The sequence below is a fragment of the Centruroides sculpturatus genome, unplaced genomic scaffold (assembly GCF_000671375.1).
Source record: "Centruroides sculpturatus isolate CEXI.00-Female unplaced genomic scaffold, Cexi_2.0 scaffold939, whole genome shotgun sequence".
In the NCBI taxonomy this organism is placed as follows: Eukaryota; Metazoa; Arthropoda; class Arachnida; order Scorpiones; family Buthidae; genus Centruroides; species Centruroides sculpturatus.
The window spans coordinates 160,738-181,074 of record NW_019385275.1 but is presented as its reverse complement, the minus strand read 5'-3'; the positions used below and the strand labels follow the sequence as shown (position 1 = coordinate 181,074).

Sequence of the window (20,337 nt, the reverse complement as noted above, 5' to 3'; positions counted from 1 at the left end):
ATGACGATATATATATATATATATATATATAAAATAATTTCAGTTAAGGCTCAACTACTGTTTATCCTTACATACAGTATAAGAATTAACTATAAAGATTAACTAAAAAACTAAAGAAAAATTACTTTATATGCAATAATATATTGTTATATTAAGCGATGCAGAAGAAATAACATAAAACTTTTACTAATTAATTTGTGTATATAATATCCATTTTTATATTTCATGACTTAGATGAAGAATCTTGTGTTAACCTACTTTTCATTTGTTCTTCACTTTATATCAACTAGCTTAAGTAAATACTTACTACGAAATCTGATCTATCTGCATTAGATATATCATACTTAATATATATAATTAGCAAATTACGTTAAATTAAGATATTAATCAAACTGTCATACCAATAAAAATTTCATTAATTACATGCCATGAACATTGAATGAATAAATACACCAATCAAGTGTATTAAATTTTTTTTAATGTCTACGATAAACTTTACCCGTCGAATAATTAATGAAAATTTTTATTACTAAAACAATTTGATTAATAGAGTAAATGAAGTTTACTTTTATAATTACTTACTTTAAATAAGGTTGGTGATTAGTTTTTTCTAACGGTAAAAATATGTTTTTGAGGAAATTAGTTATATTACTTTCATTATAATAATAATATAAGCAATTTAATTTTTTTTTTAATTATATTTTCTGCTACTTTTTAGATATATGATACAGAATCTAATCATAAAAATAGCTTAAATAGTATAGAACTTTTATATTATATAACTATATTTATTTATTATAATAAAAATATAAAATAATAATAAATATGGAGCCATAGTAGAATTCATCAACAGTTCGAAGAATGCCTTAACATTGAAAAAGATTAATAGAAAAGAATTATGAATTTAAATATCTACTAAATAAGAGCGGAAAATATTTAAAATTTATTTGAAATAAATATATAGTTAGCTATTTATATTTCTATTACCATTAAGAAATCATTTATAATTAAAATTTAAATGAAAATCGATAAAGTAATAAGCTTCTTTATAGACCCTATAACGAAGTTATATGGTCTATCATAAAAATATTAATATTATTCGTTGACAAAAAAATTATGCATTCAGAAAGAATTTCCGATTACTAAAACTCGGCATACAGCTGTCTTAGATAGGTATGTAAATGATTACAGTTGTGAACCGATTGCGTGTCAGCTAATGCCACTAGAGTACCTTAAAATTGGTACTCCGATATTCTATAATAAAAATCCTCGCAGAATCTCACTCTGTTCTGAATTTTTAGTCCATTTGTTTGGAGGTCCTCGAACGACAGTGCAGTCAAACACAGCTGACGGAGTTTTGACAAAGACAGCATCACCGGATTGACAGAAGCGGAATGGCCGTTTCTCCGAATTGTTCGCCATCTGGGCCGTTCAGACTCGACTATGAACAGATGTTGGGGCAGTGGATGTGTCAGGGCATTTACAATGCAGCCAGATCGGGATTCTCTAGACATACCACCATGATAAAGTGAGACAAAAATGAACATCTGCAACAAGTGAATAGAGGACTACTGGAGTAAACTTTAATTCCTTTTTTACAGTTGAGCAGCTCACTACCCCCATTAAGTGCTATTCTGGAGAACCAATTTTTATGACAATAGGTCACCTCCTAATAGCAATGCGAGAAACATTGACAACATGAGCTTGAATTCGAGATTACCTGAACATACGCTAACGTGTTTCCTATCAAAGAACCATTTTCCAACAAGTAAACCCTAGCAGCGTGCCTGGTGCATTTCCAAGAATGTCTCTATTATGCAGCCACACTTCGATCATTCTATCATCAATCGAACATTTGTCAGACGATGGGCAAAGCTGGCATGCACATCGTCTCACAAATGTTTGAGCCTAAAGAATCTGCAGTTGCAGTTGTAACATCTGTAGGGAAATCTGTTGCAGGATAGCGTAAGATGTATGCCTAATCGTACCGCCTCATGTATCTAGGAAAGGAGAGGTCGTACAAGGTATTAAAGGCTTCTTTAAATTGTATCATTGTTCCACAGGAAATTGCGATATTTTAATCACTTTTTGCCATTGATATTACGTTGGCACCAATAAAGTTTCATTCAATTTCAACGCTCTCTAAGTGTGTAACTTTTTGTCAGTGAACGTAATTCATAAGTAAAATGAAATAAACACACTGTTATTATTGACCATATTTCAGTAATAAGTCTGGTTTTTATTGATGTGATATTTAGTCCACGTGTCAATTTGACGTAATTCTTTATTCATAGATATTACAAGTATATAAAAAAGTTAGTGACAATCACATATCATAACTTTATTTATGTAATAAACAATGTAAATAGCAATAATGCATAAGTTTATGTCAGTTCGATGCTGATGTTATATAGATGATACTATAGTACGTATCATCTTGAGTAATGGTTGTAGCATCTTACTTTTCGATATACAGGATTCCCCTAAAGTCTGGACACATAGGAAATCTCATTAACTATAATTTTTCCATCCACAGATTAAGTATGGTTTTGTCGAAAGAAGAAATAATTGAACTGGTCTTTCTCAGTGGACATAAACGATATGACTACTGTAAGGTCTCTTTTTATGCGGATTATTTTTATGCGAGTTTGAAGTTGTGCGGTTTGTATTTCATCCAAAAATTTCTTGGACAAACATACATATAGGGTTGTTTAGGAAGCCCGCGTATAGACAGTCTCCAAAAATCGTGGAATGCTCAAAGCTCACTCCATTTGTTCCACTGACATATAACGTTTATGGAAGTAAAGGACAGCTAGATCTACTTTAATCGCTTTAGTTCCTAGCAATTTGTGATATAAATGTAATTAAACATAAAAAATACTTAAAACTGAAAAAATCGAAAGAAATGCGTTAATTTTGAAGAAAAAGCTTCAAAGTTTAACTTCCTTTGTCTCGCCTGTCTGTGAAATTTAACACTGATGAGTCATTGTTTACACATCTGGATGACCTTGAACATAGCTGGAGTTGGATTTCCCGGGGCATTCTCATAGACGTCGCGGGAGGACAAGGGTTTAAAGTAAGGTGAACACTAGCTGGCCGTATATTCTTAAATATTTTTAAAAAATTTGGAGACAAAAACATTCCAAAAATTCGAAAGAAAATTTCAAAAATTTAAAGACTGTGTTTTGTGTAACGCTATGTAACCTGCCCGAGACTCGGGCGAGGAACTAAAGGTGTTTTAACTCTTCACATCCAGATGTCAGTGATTTGTTTTTAGAATGAGCTTTTGCAATTCGGGGATTCCCCTTGTATTACTTTTCAATAGTATTCAAACTTAATTCAGTTTATTTTATTGAAAAGTAAACTTGTATTCAAACTTAATTCAGTTTATTTAAGTTTATTTTAAGTTTTTTTATGAATTTCTTTCAGACATTCGAAGTAATTTATTAAGCAGCCTATTTCTTTTAATTTCTGCAAACTTTTTTATGCGGTTTTAAGTTAATTTTAACTCGTTGTTTTAGTTTTATGCGATTTTAGAAAATTACGGAACGTATCCCTACTTTTTCAAGGCAAGTAAAGTCTTTTTTTATGCGAATTTTTTATATGCGCTTTTCTGTAGAACGTATCCACTGCATAAAACGAGACCTTACAGTAGTGAGAAGTGGTCATGTGGAGTGGTCTCCTCGTTCACCTGACCTTAGCGTCCTCGATTTCTTTTTCTGAAAATGATGGAAATCATCTTGAAGACATTATTTAATACTCCAATTGAATAAGATGTTAATAAAATTCATTTCTTGAAAATATGTATTTTTGCCTATGTATCCAGATTATAGGGACACCCTGTATTAAACCAAAGGAAATTCTGTATAACGTAAACACGCATTATAAATAATGCACAATTAAGAAATTTGAAACCAAAAGTACGTTTATTTTTTACAATTCTAAATAATTCATTAAGTCAAAACATTAACGTAGAAATTTTATTGAAAAATTGCTTTTTATCTGAAAAATATTGAATCTGAAACGTTCTGTAAAATATGTTAACTATTTTTTTGTATAAGCTATATAAAAGGTTTTAATTTTATTTTTAAAAGTCTTGATTTTTATTATATTTTATTAATTCTGACATGAAATTAGAATTTTCTTCATTTACTTCGAATAAAATATTCAAAAATTTGAAGCTTTTACTAAATATTAATGAAGAAATCCATATTTATATCTTCTTTATCAGACTAAAAAGTTTTAAATGTAAAAAAAAAATAAAAAATTTTAATTTAAATTCTTTTAATTCATCATTAAAGTTTAAATTTATTCTAAACTTTTTTCGTATTTTAATGCAAAGAAAGAATAAATAAATAAATAAAAATGGATTTTTCTCTTTCGAATAGAAGTTATTGTTGATTTATATATGTATTTATATGTTGTTTTCTTTTCTCATTGGTATGTACATAATCAATTTATTGAATCATTTTTCTAACCACAATCAACTTATGACAAATAAATCAATCAGAAAGTTTGCTAATGTTTACTTAAGAAAACACAAAGTTCGTCTTAACGTATTGAATTAATTAATTAATAATAAACACACGTCTATTAATTAAGAACTTAGAATAATAGTAAAAGATTAAAATAATAATTTTTATAATTATCTAAAATAAAATTATTGATATTACTATTACTGTATAAAAATTGCTTCATTTTAAATTTGTTTTCTTTAAAATAATAATTTATTTCTTATATAGAACAAGATTTTTAGAATTGCTTTTGCAAGGAGAAACCTAACGAAGCAAATTAATAAATAAAACAAGATCGCATTCGTTGCTTACAAAGCCTATAAATTGAGTTGAACACCCAAAATCCCAGCTTAAACCTATGGCAGAGTTTTCTCGTGATATTCCTCGAAGACACTATCCACTCAGGATTGAAAAAAAAATAGATTATGACATTCATCGATCTAGACTTCATTTTGTCGAGTTCGGTCAAGCAATTTCGGAGAAGCGTATTAAATTCAATAGCATTTGAATATAAAGAGATGTTCCAAAATATATTCTGAAATATATAAGTTGTTTCAAAAATATCTTAGTTCTATGAACAATTGTTTATTAGAGATACATGGCCCTACTGTATTGTGAAATCGTACAGTGTGCTAAAGCTTCTGGCTGAAGTAGGTTAAACAAAATATCATGAAAATCTACTAACAACGGATCGTCTTTGTGTACAAAATTACCCTCTTAGATATTAATAAAATGGTGTTAATAATTGACTCTAAAACTGTGAAGAAACATTTATTATTGTTACATTATACTGCCATTTTTTTCTCGTTAGAAACGATTTTCTGTATGTATTAACGTGTTTGAAGCACCCTATAATTTAAGTAAATAAGATGTATATGTACATCTTTCAAAACTTTACTGAAAAAGTTTAATTGTTACATATTTATGTTTTATTCTAGAAGTGCAAGTTATGTTTCATCTATTATAAAATGTGAAAAAAAAATAAATTAAAAGAGAAAAATGAGTATAATAAGAAAGTATCTTTCGTGCTAAGTTCGAGGCATTAACTCTCTGACAATCGATATTTTAATATAAAATTTTTAAAATAATCTTATTCTAAAAGTAAATAAAGTTTGCTTTTATATTAAATTATAGGTTAAGTTTCTACAATGTTATATTTTATAATCTGAATTAAAAAGAACGATAATTTTTCATATAAAAGTTCATAAAATTTTTTGGTATTTTAAGGATTTTTAACTTCTTATAAAATGACATTCAAATTAAAAACAACAGAGAAATTTCTTCAAATAATAAAAATTAAACTTTTACATAATATACTTTTATATTTTAACAAATAAATTTATTTTTAAATAGTATTGAGTGTTCTAATTTTAAAATAACAATTTACTGGTTGAAAATTTACTTATCGATTTAGAAAATATCGATTAAAATCATGACTTTAAACATATGTTTTTCTCTATTTCTAATTTTTCTTCTTCATAAAGGACCTTTAATTTTCTAAATGGCAATTTTTTTCTGAACAAAATGAGAACTGAAAATTTGCACTTAAGAAGTAAGAATCTTCTTAAAATCGATTGATGCATTTCCTGAAAGTCGATCGACTCGAAACATCTTCCGTTGACACATATATTTATTAGTAAATTTCTACTCTTTACAATTTTTATTTTAAAAACTTAATTTAAAAATAAAAAGTTCTAATTATATTTTAAATATTTGCCAACTTAAATTTATTATAAAAGAAAATTAAATGTGTACATTAAAATTTATACATATATAAACACGTATATAATAATTGAGGCTATGACTTCTAAGCACTAAAAAATCGTATAAATAAGTTAAAATAAGAAGAAAATTTCATTATTTATTTTGCTTTATATTTATATATATATTAATCATTAAAAATATAATAAGAAATATTTTATATAAATAGCTTTAATCATAATCAAAATGAAATTCTGGTCAATGTAAACTATGAAATTAACTCAAGTTTTCTTATTTATAAATTAAGAAATGATTAAATTAAACATGTAGACTATATTCATTTATCTGAAAAACATTATAATAACTATGTATAAAATTAATAATTAAATAGCTTTATTTTATGTAACTGTTATATGTATAGTACATTATTTCTTATGATAAATATATTATATCGAATGTATTCAATAGTAAATTATGTAACTTGCATAACGAATATCAATTTACTTAAAAGCTTTTTGTAAATTTATTATTTAATGTAATTTACTAATTTCAATTTTTTTATTATACTTTTGTTTAGACCCATTAAAAATAATTGTTAAAAAAGAAATTTAATTATAAGAACCAAATCTAGGTTTTTATGTATACAGTAATTATAATGAAAGCGAAGAAAAATGCGAATTAATTAATTAAAAAAGCAAATAATACAATAAATATGTCATTTAAAGCGTACAACAGATAAAAATCATGACCATTTTGCTAAACAGCTGAAGGGTGCGCATCATTAGCTGTTATTGTGTTGTCACAATTACATCGTTACAGTAGCAATTATGCCGTCGATATATCATCGTTATCTCATCAACACTGATATAAAAAAAAGAAGTTGTATAATTGCAAAGTAACAGTTCAGGAAAAGTCAAGCAGATTTAATTTCATTTAAAATAATTTTCTGTAATTATTACATATTCATAAACGTTTAATAGATAGATGAATAATATAATTATTTTCTATATCTATTATTTTCTATCTTTTGATATAGATAGTTTTGATAGATAAATAACATAATTAGGATTTAATTTGTTAATCAAACTTTAAAATTATTCTTTAAAAAAAACATGAATTAGATTATATTTTCATATTAAATTTACCAGAATACGTAATATTTTAATTATTTAGTTAATAATTTATTAATTAATGCGCTATATTAAATTAATTCGGTATTTTTGTTTATTGTATTTAGAGAAAATAGAGAGGTTGCGGCCGAAGTTTTCATCTCTCAAACGTGAACGCCGAACGTCGAGCTCCGCAATCTTGTAAGCGATGCTCGACGTTCGACGTTCACGTTTGAGAGATGAAAACTTCGGCCCCAACCTCTCTAGCTACATATATTTTTCATGTTAATAAAATCTTTTTCCTTTTTTTTTTCATAAATTAAACTTTTTTTCTTTCATATAGAATATGTCGTAATTCGGTAAAAATCGATACTACTACAAAATCTATTTCGAAATTTTAACAATGCTTTGCACATTAATGTTGTATTTAGTCATCACACTTAATGTCACCAACATGTTCACTTAGCATCGTTTTTAATGGCTCGTCTCGAATCTGCAAGCTTTAGCTTCTGTCGTTTGCAGTAATACCTATAGCTAAACACATTACATTCCATCTGACTAGTGTCTGACGACGAATTGTTAGTCTTTGAGACTTTTTTTTTTATTGGGAAATGAACTACAAATCAATAATTCGAGTGTGATTTTTCGTTGTTTTTATGATATACTAAGTGTATATAAAATCTCTGCCTAATTTTATAATTAATTATGTAAATTTTTAAGCTAATATTAAAATTATTTTTATTTTTAGTAACAAATGAAAAGATTTATTTGTTAATAAAAGAATATAATTATTTTCTCAAAAAAATCTTTTTAATTTTATAAATAAGAGGCAGATGAATTAATTTTTTAATGAAATGATAACTTAAAAAGAATTTTCATATATATGTATTGAGAGTTTATTAAGAAAAACAGTTTGTACAAAAGTAATGCTGTTATGTGTGTGATTTAAACTCGTATTAATATAGTAAAAGTTTTTAAGATACAAACAAAAGAATCATAAACTAGGAAGAAAATAAAAGCCACAACATTTTAAAGCTCGTATCTCTCACAACAAGATTTATAATAGTTAAAATCATAAATAAAAATAGATCGATGGACAGTTAAAAATAGTATTAACTGCACGAAAACAGAGGAAATTTTGATGACTTAAGGCGAAAACCAGATAGAAATATTCCGAATTATTCCAGAATAGAATAGAATGACAAAATAGAATGATTTAATTGCAATATTTGAAATTAATTACTACCGAAATATATTTTATTTTTACATGTGTATTAGTTTTAAATATAGCAATTTACTCTTTGTTTCTTAAAGTATATTATTAATTACAACATCATTACACTGATTTAATTATAATGAATGATTTGCTGCTTAATTAGAATTATTATTTCTCGCATTTTATTAAAACATACTAAATATAGATTAATAAAAAAAATATTTAGTATTATTTCTTCTTTCAATCGTGCAATTTTAATCTATCCATAAAAGTAATTATACGTAGAATTATAGTATTTATCATATTAGAAATGCATATGTTAATTTAAAATTTTGGTGGCGTCATCTGTTATGTATTATTTTTAAAAGTTTTTTTTATTTTTAACTAATATAAAATGGCAAAAAAACTTAATTTTGAGAGTAGGGATGGGTTTTATAAAAACTTGTAAATGCTAATAACGATTAAAATCGTCATTAAGTCCGACCCTCATTATCTCCTCACCCCGTCGACGTTTAACCACCAAAATTTAACAGCATCAACCGCGCTAATACACAAACCTCCCTGCAAAATTTCAGAAATTTTCGACAAAAAGCACAGGAGTTATTAAGCTTCAAAGGGTAAACAAAATCGTGCACACACTAATATCCACACATATGGAAATTACCCCCTAACTTTTTTGCATTTCTCAACGTTTCAAGGTGTCCTAAATCCAAAAATGTAAAAATCTGGGGGAGAGTTAATAATTGATGAGAATTTCGAAAAAAATTCCAATTATATTTTTATGTTTATTGATTTTATAAAAAAAGAACTTTCCAATCTGTTAAAAAGTTTATCTGTTTTTGATAAACATTTTACTGCCGAATGAATTTTAAAAAGGAAAATTTTTTATCAATTATGTAAGCTGAGTAAACTGATAAGATAACATCTCTATAACAAGAATCTTGATAATACTATATTCAAAAAGAAAATTTATTGCTCTTTTATGCATTTAAAAATGTCTTGCACCTGTACATCATACTTTTCTTTTAGCAATGGAGTCATGCCGGTCATTTGTTAAGAGGAAACTTTTCGAATTGAAATAAAATGACTTCATAAGTTCATATACAGTTAATCGAGACCTCCAAGCTCCTAATATTTCTACATATTGTCTCGAATTTCGTCTATCTAACTCCGTTTCCAGATTAAAGAAAGATGGACGGACAGACAAACAGACGACAGCGTAAATTTATAGGTCTACAATTTTTTCAAATTGCAGCTCAACAAGTATTTTTATGCTTTACCACTTTCTCTAGCTATCTTAGGATAAGAATGAGGATGACTTATCGTCTTTCTTTCTCCTCCTCTCACTCTCTTCCTTTTTTTTTCATCCTACGCTCTTGACTATGCTCTACACCCTAATAATAATATTATGGCAAAAAAGGATACATCTAGAATAAGTTAACAGTAAATTAAAAACAATGTAATGGATAGCATATTTAGAAAACTACTATTATTTAGCGGAATCAGATCAATGTCTTCTCTCTATCATAATCTTAGTGGCTTTAAAATGCTGTGGCACTAATTTTTGTATCAATTCATAATTTGGAGAAAATGATTCCACCAAATACAGTAATAATAGTCAGCGAGACCGAGAAACTTGAATACAAGAAATGCCTTTATTCGACGTCGTTACATTGCTCGCTGGCATTTGTATGACCGTGACTTTATTTTGATAACCGCAAGTATAATATTCATTTTTTAAAGCAAAGAAAAACATTTAACGATCCTAATCACTAAAATTAAAAATCTAAGATAAGTCAGATTACAATGTTTTACAAATGTCACAAAATAAGAAAACGGGCAAATAATCGGTTTCAAAAGTAATAAAAGAAACTCCTAAACAGTCTAACAAGTAATAAAAATATCGATAAAATTTAAGAAATAAAATAAGTATCCAACACTACAATATCACAAGCATTTATGATACAGGAGAAAAAGCCAATAATAATTTTTTTTTGTGTGTGTGTGTAACGTAACACTTTTATTATCGAAATTGAGTTATATCGTACAACTAATTCGATTTCATAAAATTTTTCAAATTTATTTTTTGATTAATTTTGAAATTCCTAATTTAATTCACATTATCCTGCAATTTCATTCGCTTCAATATACTTTGTACTTTAGAATATAACATAAACGTTATATTTTAAAGTACAGTCTAAAATATTATTGAAATTACAATCCACTTGCAACGAGCTAGCTCCTCTAATTCGCCTTTAAACCATATGCTAAGCGCTATAAGTCGATTGAGCAGACTCGACTTATAGCGCTTATCCGAAGTAACAAGATGGCTCAGGGGATTGTTAACGTTATTCTATTCTTTTCACTGTTTTGCATCTTGGGAGATCTTTATAACACATTCGGGAACGTTAAAATTCATTAGCACATAATTTTATTGTAGTTAACATTGATAAGAACGAAAATCAATATGTATTATTCTATGAATAATCATTAGATACAGTATACTTACCAGTCTCATTACTTTCATTTCTTTTAAGAAATACAATAGGAGGTCTATTTAAAAGATGTAAGCATCCTTGTTCCAAAATTTCTGGATGTTCTCTAATGGAACATGCAATATAAAAACAAATACGTACGGTTTCCCTTTAAAGTAATGCCACGAGACCTCCGAAATCTGATAGCTTCCAGATGACTACTTGCTCATACATATTTTATAGTACGTTTTTAATATGTAATTTCTTCCCGCGTGTATGTCCAATAAAATCTGTTTATTATGATTTTGTAGGAAATCTTTTGACTGGTTAGAAAACTAATTAGTGAAAAATCTAAACAAATATCAAAGCGTATAAAGTCTTATGGCCTTAGGCGGTGATATACCGTAAGAAAAAAGATAGATTCTTATAAATCTTTTTAGAATAATATTCCCTTATGCAGATTTCTGGTACAAAAATGGAACCGACAGACGGTCGTTTAAACTGACTACTATGCTATCTGCTGCTCTATTAATATCAGTGTGGGCAATGTAAAACATAAGGGGGACAAATCAGGTACAGTACATGGGAGAATGTTTTCTTAAGTGAGCCGCCTCTCTTATCTGATGCTCTGTTAAGTGTGGACACGTTTGTATTTACATTTCACTTTTTATAGTGGAAGTTATTGTATTTAATGTTACGTTTCTGACTTTACTTTTAACAGTTTCTCTATCTTTTTTGCCTTGAACTAGAATTAATTTTTAATGACTAAGTGATCAGTTTCCAATTTCTTGAAATTATAACAGAAATATGAGTAGTAGGTGTAAAGTAAGAAAAGTCGATACCATCATTCGTACAGACAGTACGAGTGATGGTATCGATTATGGTACTTAAAAATTTTTAACGCCAAATGTCTCAGGAACTATTCGGTTTTCTTATGTATTTGTTAATATTACAATCAGTTACTACTCATTTCAGTATTAATTTACGAAATGTAGCGAATAGCAGTGGCGTGGACAACTCTCTCAGTTTATATGGAGCTTGTATTCGTAGACGCTTATCGTCTTCTACGAATATGATTCAAAGTCACATCCAGACAACACAGTGATTTACGTAAAGCCGTACCTGGATGTATACGTTCAGGTATACATCCAGGTATACCTGAACGTATGGATGAAAGTTTTCATCGATTTTTGTTTCGTTATAAGTAGTACTTTGTAACCTTTGTAAGTGCCAGGTAAAATATTTACTATATGGCAAAACAAAATATTTATTCTTTCCTTAACAGTAAGATTTCTCGAGACACGTTATACCATACACCATTTCAGTACAATTCTCGCTCCCACTGACGAGTGCACCTCGGATCTATAACTTCCATTTTCGGATTTACAGCGATTGGCACTCTTTCCCGAATGGCCATATCTATCCCGGAATTACTCTACTGCTACATAAAATATTAAATACAGTAGTTCAAATTAATCCAATCTTGTAAAAATGATGGCAAAATTTGTCTTTGAGTTTCACTTTCATTATTAGAGGGCTCTGAATTTCAATATTACTTTAGATTTTATGGAAAATTTTTTGAATTATTTAAATTACGTAGTGAATCGCAATTTTTATATTAGTGTCCAGACTATATTGACAAGTAACTCTTAGACATAAAAAGTATTATAATTAATGACGATCCGAACAAAGATGTACTAAAAGAATTATATAATTTAATATTAATTTTTATGGTACCATCTACCAGTACGTCTGTTGAGCTCAGTTTTTCAACCACAGGAACACTCGGTCGGAGGAAAAGTTGTCGTCGCTAGCGTTGCTTGGATAGAAAAAGAGCTTTTAAATATGTTGATGGAGTCGACGACCAGCGACTTTTATAATAAAGTAATTAACGACTTTGTGGAAAAATAATCGCCGAATAGAGTTAGTTTTCTATCATTGTTTGTATCATATCAATTTGTATTATGTATGTATTATTTGTATTTTAGAACTAAAATACATAAATTGTTTATTTTTGTCATTTCCATTATTTGTTTAACATTTTTATGGAAATGTGAGGTTCCAGACAGGTCCGAATCGTCACGAAATACGCGAAAAAACGGTAATTTACAGAAAAATTTATTAGTTTAAAAACATAGGAAAACTCATTTATAATCGGACATCTATTGTTTATATCAAACTGCGACCAGAAATTATAAATCGCAGAAGGAAGTCATCTTATGATCGGTGGAAGATCGAATCTTTGATTTTGACGTTTCTCGCGCTCCAGGTAGGAGTCTCGTTACGCTTAGTAACGAGGAACCAGCCACTCGGGAAACGTAATTGAGGGAGAACGACCAATCAAAATGGACGAAAGAAAGAGCGGAGATTGATATAATCCCCGACAATCAAGGACACCTCGCACTCGGTTAACGTTCCAAATAACCAAAACGCGTGTGTCAACGCGCAAAAAAAGGAGTTTCTCGTCTACTGTGCCAACCTGTGACCCACTTTGGACTTAGACCGTGTCCCGACGCCAACAGACGAAGTCTTCCTGTGTCTTACAGAAGTTGGCCGCTGTCCCGGGGCCACCTTCGATCGATGATCAAAGAACCACATCGACGCCCAGGATGTCCGAACAGCTGATTGTCCTAATTTGTCAGATATTTGTCGTCTTTGTCTCCTCCGCCACCACGCACGTACGAATGAACCGTAGACCATCACTAACGCGCAATTAAGTGATTGCCCTTGGAAGTCGAAATACAGCTTCCCTATCATCAAATGTCACGGCACGCCACTGATTTATATGTATAGTATTCCGTTCAGCAAGTACAATATCCTAAGATTAAGAAATACAATTTATTCAGTTCTTCTATATATGCATTTCGGGTCATATTGAACTCTCAACCCCTCTTCAGTACTATAAAATTTGTAAGAGGGGTTGAGAGTTCACGACGACCCGAAATGCATATGTAGAAGAACTGAATAAATTGTACGTTTTAACCTTTGGATATTGTAATTGCTGAACGAAATACTATACCTATAAATCTAGGATTATTTAGTTAAAACGTGTAAGAATAAATTAAACCTATAATTAAGGATAATAAACATAAATTGATTTACACTTGACATCTTCTTTTACAACAAAAAAGATAATAACTGATAAACAGAAAAGAAAATAAAGACAAAAAGAATGTCCATTTATAAATTCATTCATTCCCGGAGGACGACTTATTCTCCCGAGTACTCCTTTAGAGTATGAATGGGGTATTTTTTAGTCATTGACATCACTGGATGCTGTCAGATCCAGAAACTGAAATACGTCTTGAGGTTCCGAGTTCCTAAGTCTTCACTGACTGCGGTGAAGACTTAGGAGGTCTAATTGCTATCAGGCGTTTGGGTGGTATCCTTGCTGAGGGTGGTCGTAGCACTTCAGCATTGTGAAGAAGGGTTCCGTTGTCACCAGTTCTAATTATATAAGAACGCAAGATCTCCATAGTGCTATATGTTGTAGCTGGAATCAAATTTCTAGGTGTAGTCCTCAGTCTAACTGATTGGCCTTTTATGCTGATTTATTTCTTGGAGAAGTAGTGGCTCCACACGTTGCTTTTCTCCGATTACTTGAAGAGATGTAGAAGATGATTTTCTAGGCAACCATGACAATGGATGCAACGGTATTAATCCACGAGTATGTCGTCCAAAAAGACGTTGGGCAGGAGAGGAAAAGTACCTTCGAGGAGTATTCCTCCAGTTCAAAAGTGTCAGTTGTATATCCGTATGTTCCATAACACAACGTCTCAAGATTAACTTTGCTATTTGCACATAGCGTTCAGCTAGTCCATTCGATTTCGGATAATGCGGGCTTGACGTGATATATTAAATTTTTCAATTTTTTGTAAAGTTGTGGAATGCTTCTGACGAATATTGTGGACCATTATCCGATTCCAGTACGAAACATTATTTGAAGGATTTTCGAAACAATCCTTCAAATAAGTGATTACTTCCTGAGAAGTCGGATAATCGAATACTTTTTTAAATCAAAATACAGTATTTTGAGTAACATTCGACAATAAGACAATACTGTTCCCCATAATATTCAAATAGATCTGTGGCTACTCTTTGCCAAGGAAATCGAGAAACCGGTTTCATTATTAACGATTCTGTATTCGAAACTTGCGCTGTTTGCTGGCAAATTGGACATCTTTGTACGTAATCTTCAATGTCAAGAGTCATTCCATGACAAAATAAAATCTCTCTGGCGCGATGTAGCGACAGATTAACTCCTAGATGACCTCGGTGGATTAATTTTAAATATTTGGGCTTTAAAATACTAGGAACTATTAAACGTTCTGTCTTGAATAGCAGATCTTCGTTTACTATTTGCTCTTCTCTATTATTCTTCTACAAACGCTAAAGAACTTCTTTGTTGTGGTCCAACCCTCGAGGATTAAACGTTTTAGTTTTTGTAACTCTTCATCGTTATTGACAGCTACCAAAAAGTCTGAAAAACTTATCAATGGGAGAGGAAAATCTAGAACAACTTCAAAAGATTCGACCGCCTTTCTATCCAAAGGATCATTGATACAGTCGCGATTAAGAGAATCTGAAATGGTTATATCCTTACCTTATTTGTAAATGATCTTAGGTGAATACTGGAACCTTAAAAAAAAGCATCCTCTGTAGTCGTGTCGGAGCAGACTGTAATGGCTTTTTTGCTATTGCTTCTAATGGTTTGTGATCTGTTTCAATGATGATGTCTTTGCCATAAATGTACTCATGAAATTTTTTACATCCAAAACAGACGGCTACGACCTGTTTTTCAATTTGAGCATAATGTTGTTACGGTTCTGTCAATGTCTTAGTTGCCGTTGGCCTGCCGTTTTCATAAAGTACTGCTCCTTCTGCATGGGATCAACTGAAACTACTATTTATTTGTTTCAAAGTAAGCCAGATTTGGCGTATTCTATAAAACTTCTTTTAATTTAAAAAATAATTTTCTTGCTTAGCAGATCATTCCCATAAAGTATTTCTCTGTAGAAGTCTATGTAAAGGTTCAGAGAGTATAGAGTAGTCTGGTATGAATTTTGACACGTAATTTACCATTCCCAGAAATCTATGTAATTCTTTGAGACAGATGGGAGTTTTGTGATGTCCAATAGCATTGAAATAGATCTTTCTAAAATATATTAGAAGGATCTATTTCAATGCCATTAGACGTAAAAATATGACATAAGACGTGACTCTAGCATTTTCGAATTCACATTTTTCTTTATTTAACTTAAGCCCTTTGTCAATGAGTCATTTGATGACTTTTAGTGTTAACTTCCTTAATTCATGCTTTGTATTTACCGATAACAAGATGTCGTCCATCGAACATTCAGTATTTTCAAAATCACTCAAAATTGAATGTACGACTTGTTGGAATACCTGAGATATTCCAACAAGTTGAGGCAAAACCAAATAGTACTCATTTTTGAAAGCCAATAAGCCTGATGTTTGCTTATACACTAAGCTGCAAATCCCTTTTTGCATCTAAAACTGTAAAGTACTTGGCAGTTTCCACTCGAGCTACTATTTATTCAACTTTTTTAAGCGGAAAATGGCATCGCTTTATCGCGTTATTGATATCTGTCGGATCATACACAAGCGTATTCTCTCCCCTTTCTTCATGACCACTAATGGATTAACTGCAGGGGCTGGGTGTGTTACTAGTTTCAAGATTTTCATCTTAATCATAGAGCCAATCTTTTTTTTTAACTATTTCGTGAATAATATACGGTATCGGCATTCTTCTAGAGGGATGTATCTTCAAAGTTGCTCCCTCTTGGAGTTCTATATCATATTCAGTCCTTGACAAACCTATACCCTGAAACTGTGGAAAACTAATTCCTATTTCGTTAACTTCGACGCATTCTTTATTTAGCATCACTAGACCGAACTTTTCACATTTGGAGCAACCCAGGATACAGCTAAAATTTCCTTTGACTATTATAAATCGAAGTTTAACCGGTTTGTTTTGAATAGTACAATTGACCTGTGCCTCTCCCATTATTAAAAGTTCTCAGTCTCCTTATGTTAGAATAGGTACCTGTGGTTTTCTGCCAACTTTGCTGTGATATTACCTTCGACACCAGTATTTAAAATTTACGGCTAATCCGGCTAATCCGTTTTTAAATGTTAGCATTGTAAACCAAGCTCTCTGTTCATTTGCCGATACTCTGTTAACATAAACGGTGTCATACGAGTAGTTGTTTGATTTATCAACACTATTATGTTCATAAACTTCTAGAGTTTCGTATACGGCTTTCTTATAAGTTTTCGTTTTCTGCTTCACTTTATTTTTACATTGCCGAGAGTAATGTCCTTTCTTATTGCAAACCTTGCAATTAACATTAAACGCAGGGAACTTAAAGACGTACGATATCCCACATCCGCAACATCGTTTAATTATTAAATTTACTTGAAACTATCATTTTAGAATTCCTAATGAGCATTATTTCTCTCTCGTTAGTGTCAGAAGCCATATTCATTTCCTTTAGTCACTTTCGTGATAAATATCAATGGCTTCATTTAGTGTTAATGGCATCCACGTTATTCTGCTCTACCTCTGATAAATCAAATGTATTGTAGATCAATGCTGCCGCCGGTCCAATAGCCGACATTAATGTAGAAGCCTGAACTTTACTAGTCTTCATATGTAACCGCATAGCTACTGCAGGCTTGCTTCCAAAGGTTCCATTTGAGAAGCCATGTTATCTTCCATCACCTCCAATTTCAAGGGAAGGCGAGCATTTGTTTAATCTGTGTTATATTGGGGCTTCATTCAATGTGCTTCTCTAAAAACAATAAATTTCTGACAATATGTATTAATAGGTCACTCTGTTAATGATTGGAAAACGACCTAAACAATTGAGGTAGAGCAAGACAGTTTTTAACACTTCTGAACTAACTTTTATTTTGTAGGCGTTCGTTCCAGTTGAGCACTCTTTTGTTATAAAAACTAATAAACATAAATGATTTACACTTGACAATATACCGCGACCGCGAAAACATGAGCGATCTGCCAAGGGGAGAAGCCTCCTGGAAGATCTTTTAAGGGAAATTTGTCCCTATTTAGGTGTTACTAAAGTAAAGAAAACCCGGAAAACTCCATTTGGTCAGCCCGTTGGCGAGTCACGAACTCACGATCAACTAGTTACCAGTGTTTAACGGTTTTATCTACTCAGTTACTGGTGGGCAAAAATGCATTCTTAATGCATTTAAAACTATATAATAAATTTTAAATCAGAATATTTTAAATATATAAAGTAAATTACTCTAAATTAAATAAAAAGAAAGCAATAAACAAATATTTTTAAGAATAACAAAAAAATATTTAATATTACATTTAGTAATTTTTAGTTTGTGTATATATCTTTAAATATTAATTTATATAATTATACAGTAAACTAAACCCGAAATTATAAAGTAATCAAACGATGCAAGATGGAAACTTAATCACCTATTTCTAGACCAAATTACTCACACTTTATATTTAATGAGACAGGTTAAGACCCGATGAATTTGGGATTATCGTTTGATTAATTAGTTCACATATCATTGTAAATTTTTTTAAAGCTTTTTTAAAACTGGAATATCAATAAATCAGTAAACATAGAAAATAGGAGGAGCTGCTGATTTTACGATTGATATTTTAAAATCCGTGAAAAATATGGAAAAAAAAGAATACTGGACACCCCCATTTCTATCTGTTCAAGATGAACGCATCATTCTTCGAGAATTTTGACAACCAGAAACAATAATAAACAAGTACGAACTGCTAGAAGAGACCTGGTTCTTATTGGAACACTTATCGAGTTGTCAAATCAAATGTAGAACATACAAGAGGAATAATGGCTGGTGTTGTTGTGAGTTTGCATGACATCACATTATTATATGAAGTTAAGTATATTTGAATTGTTAGTTTTCAATATCAGATAATTTACATTTAATAATATAAAAATATGCTTATAAATAATGGTTAATAAAGAAGCTTTTCACTAAAATAAGAAGAAGAAAATTGGCACTTTTCGCTTTAGAAAACAGTATTAATGTTCATAAAAATAACATAGGCCTACATCCGAGTTGTTAATAATATATTATTGTATAAAAGTTTAATATCTTTATTATTTTAGATAAAACGTGTTTTAAAACTACTTTGCAGACAGGTACTGTACATGGTAACTTTTAATAATGACTCAGCCTTGTATTTCAGCGAATCTCATTATAATACAAGGTTAACTACTTTGATAGTTGGCCTTGCATTTTGAAACTACATTATAAATAACCTTGATAACGTTATAAAACTACTGAACACAAACTGGTCACGTGGAGTTTTCCGGATTTTTTCACGTGTCTTATAACACTTACATAGAAACCGGTTTCGCCATAATTAAACATGCAATTGATCATTATTAATATTAATTTGAAACTTTAATTTGAAATAAACTTTTAAAAACATCTATCTAATTTAAATGTAACTTTTAAATAAAGTGAAATCAAATCCGAACTGTTTTATTGATATTTTCAAATACAGTGGTGCCTCGTATAACGTACGCCTCGAATAACGGACGCTGCGAACAACGGATTTTCTGTTTGACCGTTACGTAACTCGAGCAACGGACTGGCTGCGAACAACGGACTTTCCGTTCGGCAGTTACGTGAGGCGAACAACGGACTTTCTACGAACAAGTGCGAATGATGTTTCCACTCTTTTGCCGTTGCCAATGACAATATGCTATTTTTACAATATATTAGTATTATTAGAATATATTATTAGTATATCTGAAGTACAGAGCTCCCGTTGGAATTCAACTTGCTCTCTTGTTTATTACGTACATTACCTCAATGCAGGGTATTTACATTTATTCAAGTGTTGTGCAAATCATGGCTTCTAAAAAACAGAAAGGTGATTTCAATTGAAACATAGCAAGAAATCATCAGAAAAAGTGAAAGTTGAGAAAAACTTCCTTGTCAAATGGGGAGAGGTTCAGGAGTTTGCCAACACTCAATATCCAAACAGAGCTGAGACTAATAGGATCAATGATCTCTACAATAACACTCTTTCCCGTTATTTCCGACAGGTGTTGAAGAAGAGAGAGAAACAGACCACCTGGGATATGTTTTTCAAGAAACCAACTGCCAAAAAACAAAGGATGGAACAAGAGGAGTTAACCCTGCAAGCTCCGGTAGCCTCTCCTGAATCTGACTCCGATTAAAAAACAATAAAAAGAGACCTGCTGCAATGTGTAAAAAGTCTGTATCTGTATGAATGTGTGAAGAAAGTGTTCCTCCACCTCCTCCTC

The 20,337-nt window shown here is 30.5% G+C and overlaps 1 protein-coding gene across 1 annotated transcript in view; it reads right to left on the bottom strand.

Moving 5' to 3' along the window:
* Positions 1 to 17,700, bottom strand: part of LOC111637048 — a 45,450-nt gene extending 27,750 nt beyond the window's left edge. The window contains exons 1-4 of the mRNA XM_023382453.1: positions 17,599 to 17,700; positions 17,116 to 17,372; positions 16,853 to 16,962; positions 8,475 to 8,533 (exon numbers count right to left, since the gene is read on the bottom strand). Coding sequence (XP_023238221.1) covers positions 8,475 to 8,533; positions 16,853 to 16,962; positions 17,116 to 17,372; positions 17,599 to 17,700 — 528 coding nt within the window. The remainder of the gene's footprint in view (positions 1 to 8,474; positions 8,534 to 16,852; positions 16,963 to 17,115; positions 17,373 to 17,598) is intronic.
* Between the last annotated feature and the right edge of the window lie 2,637 nt (positions 17,701 to 20,337).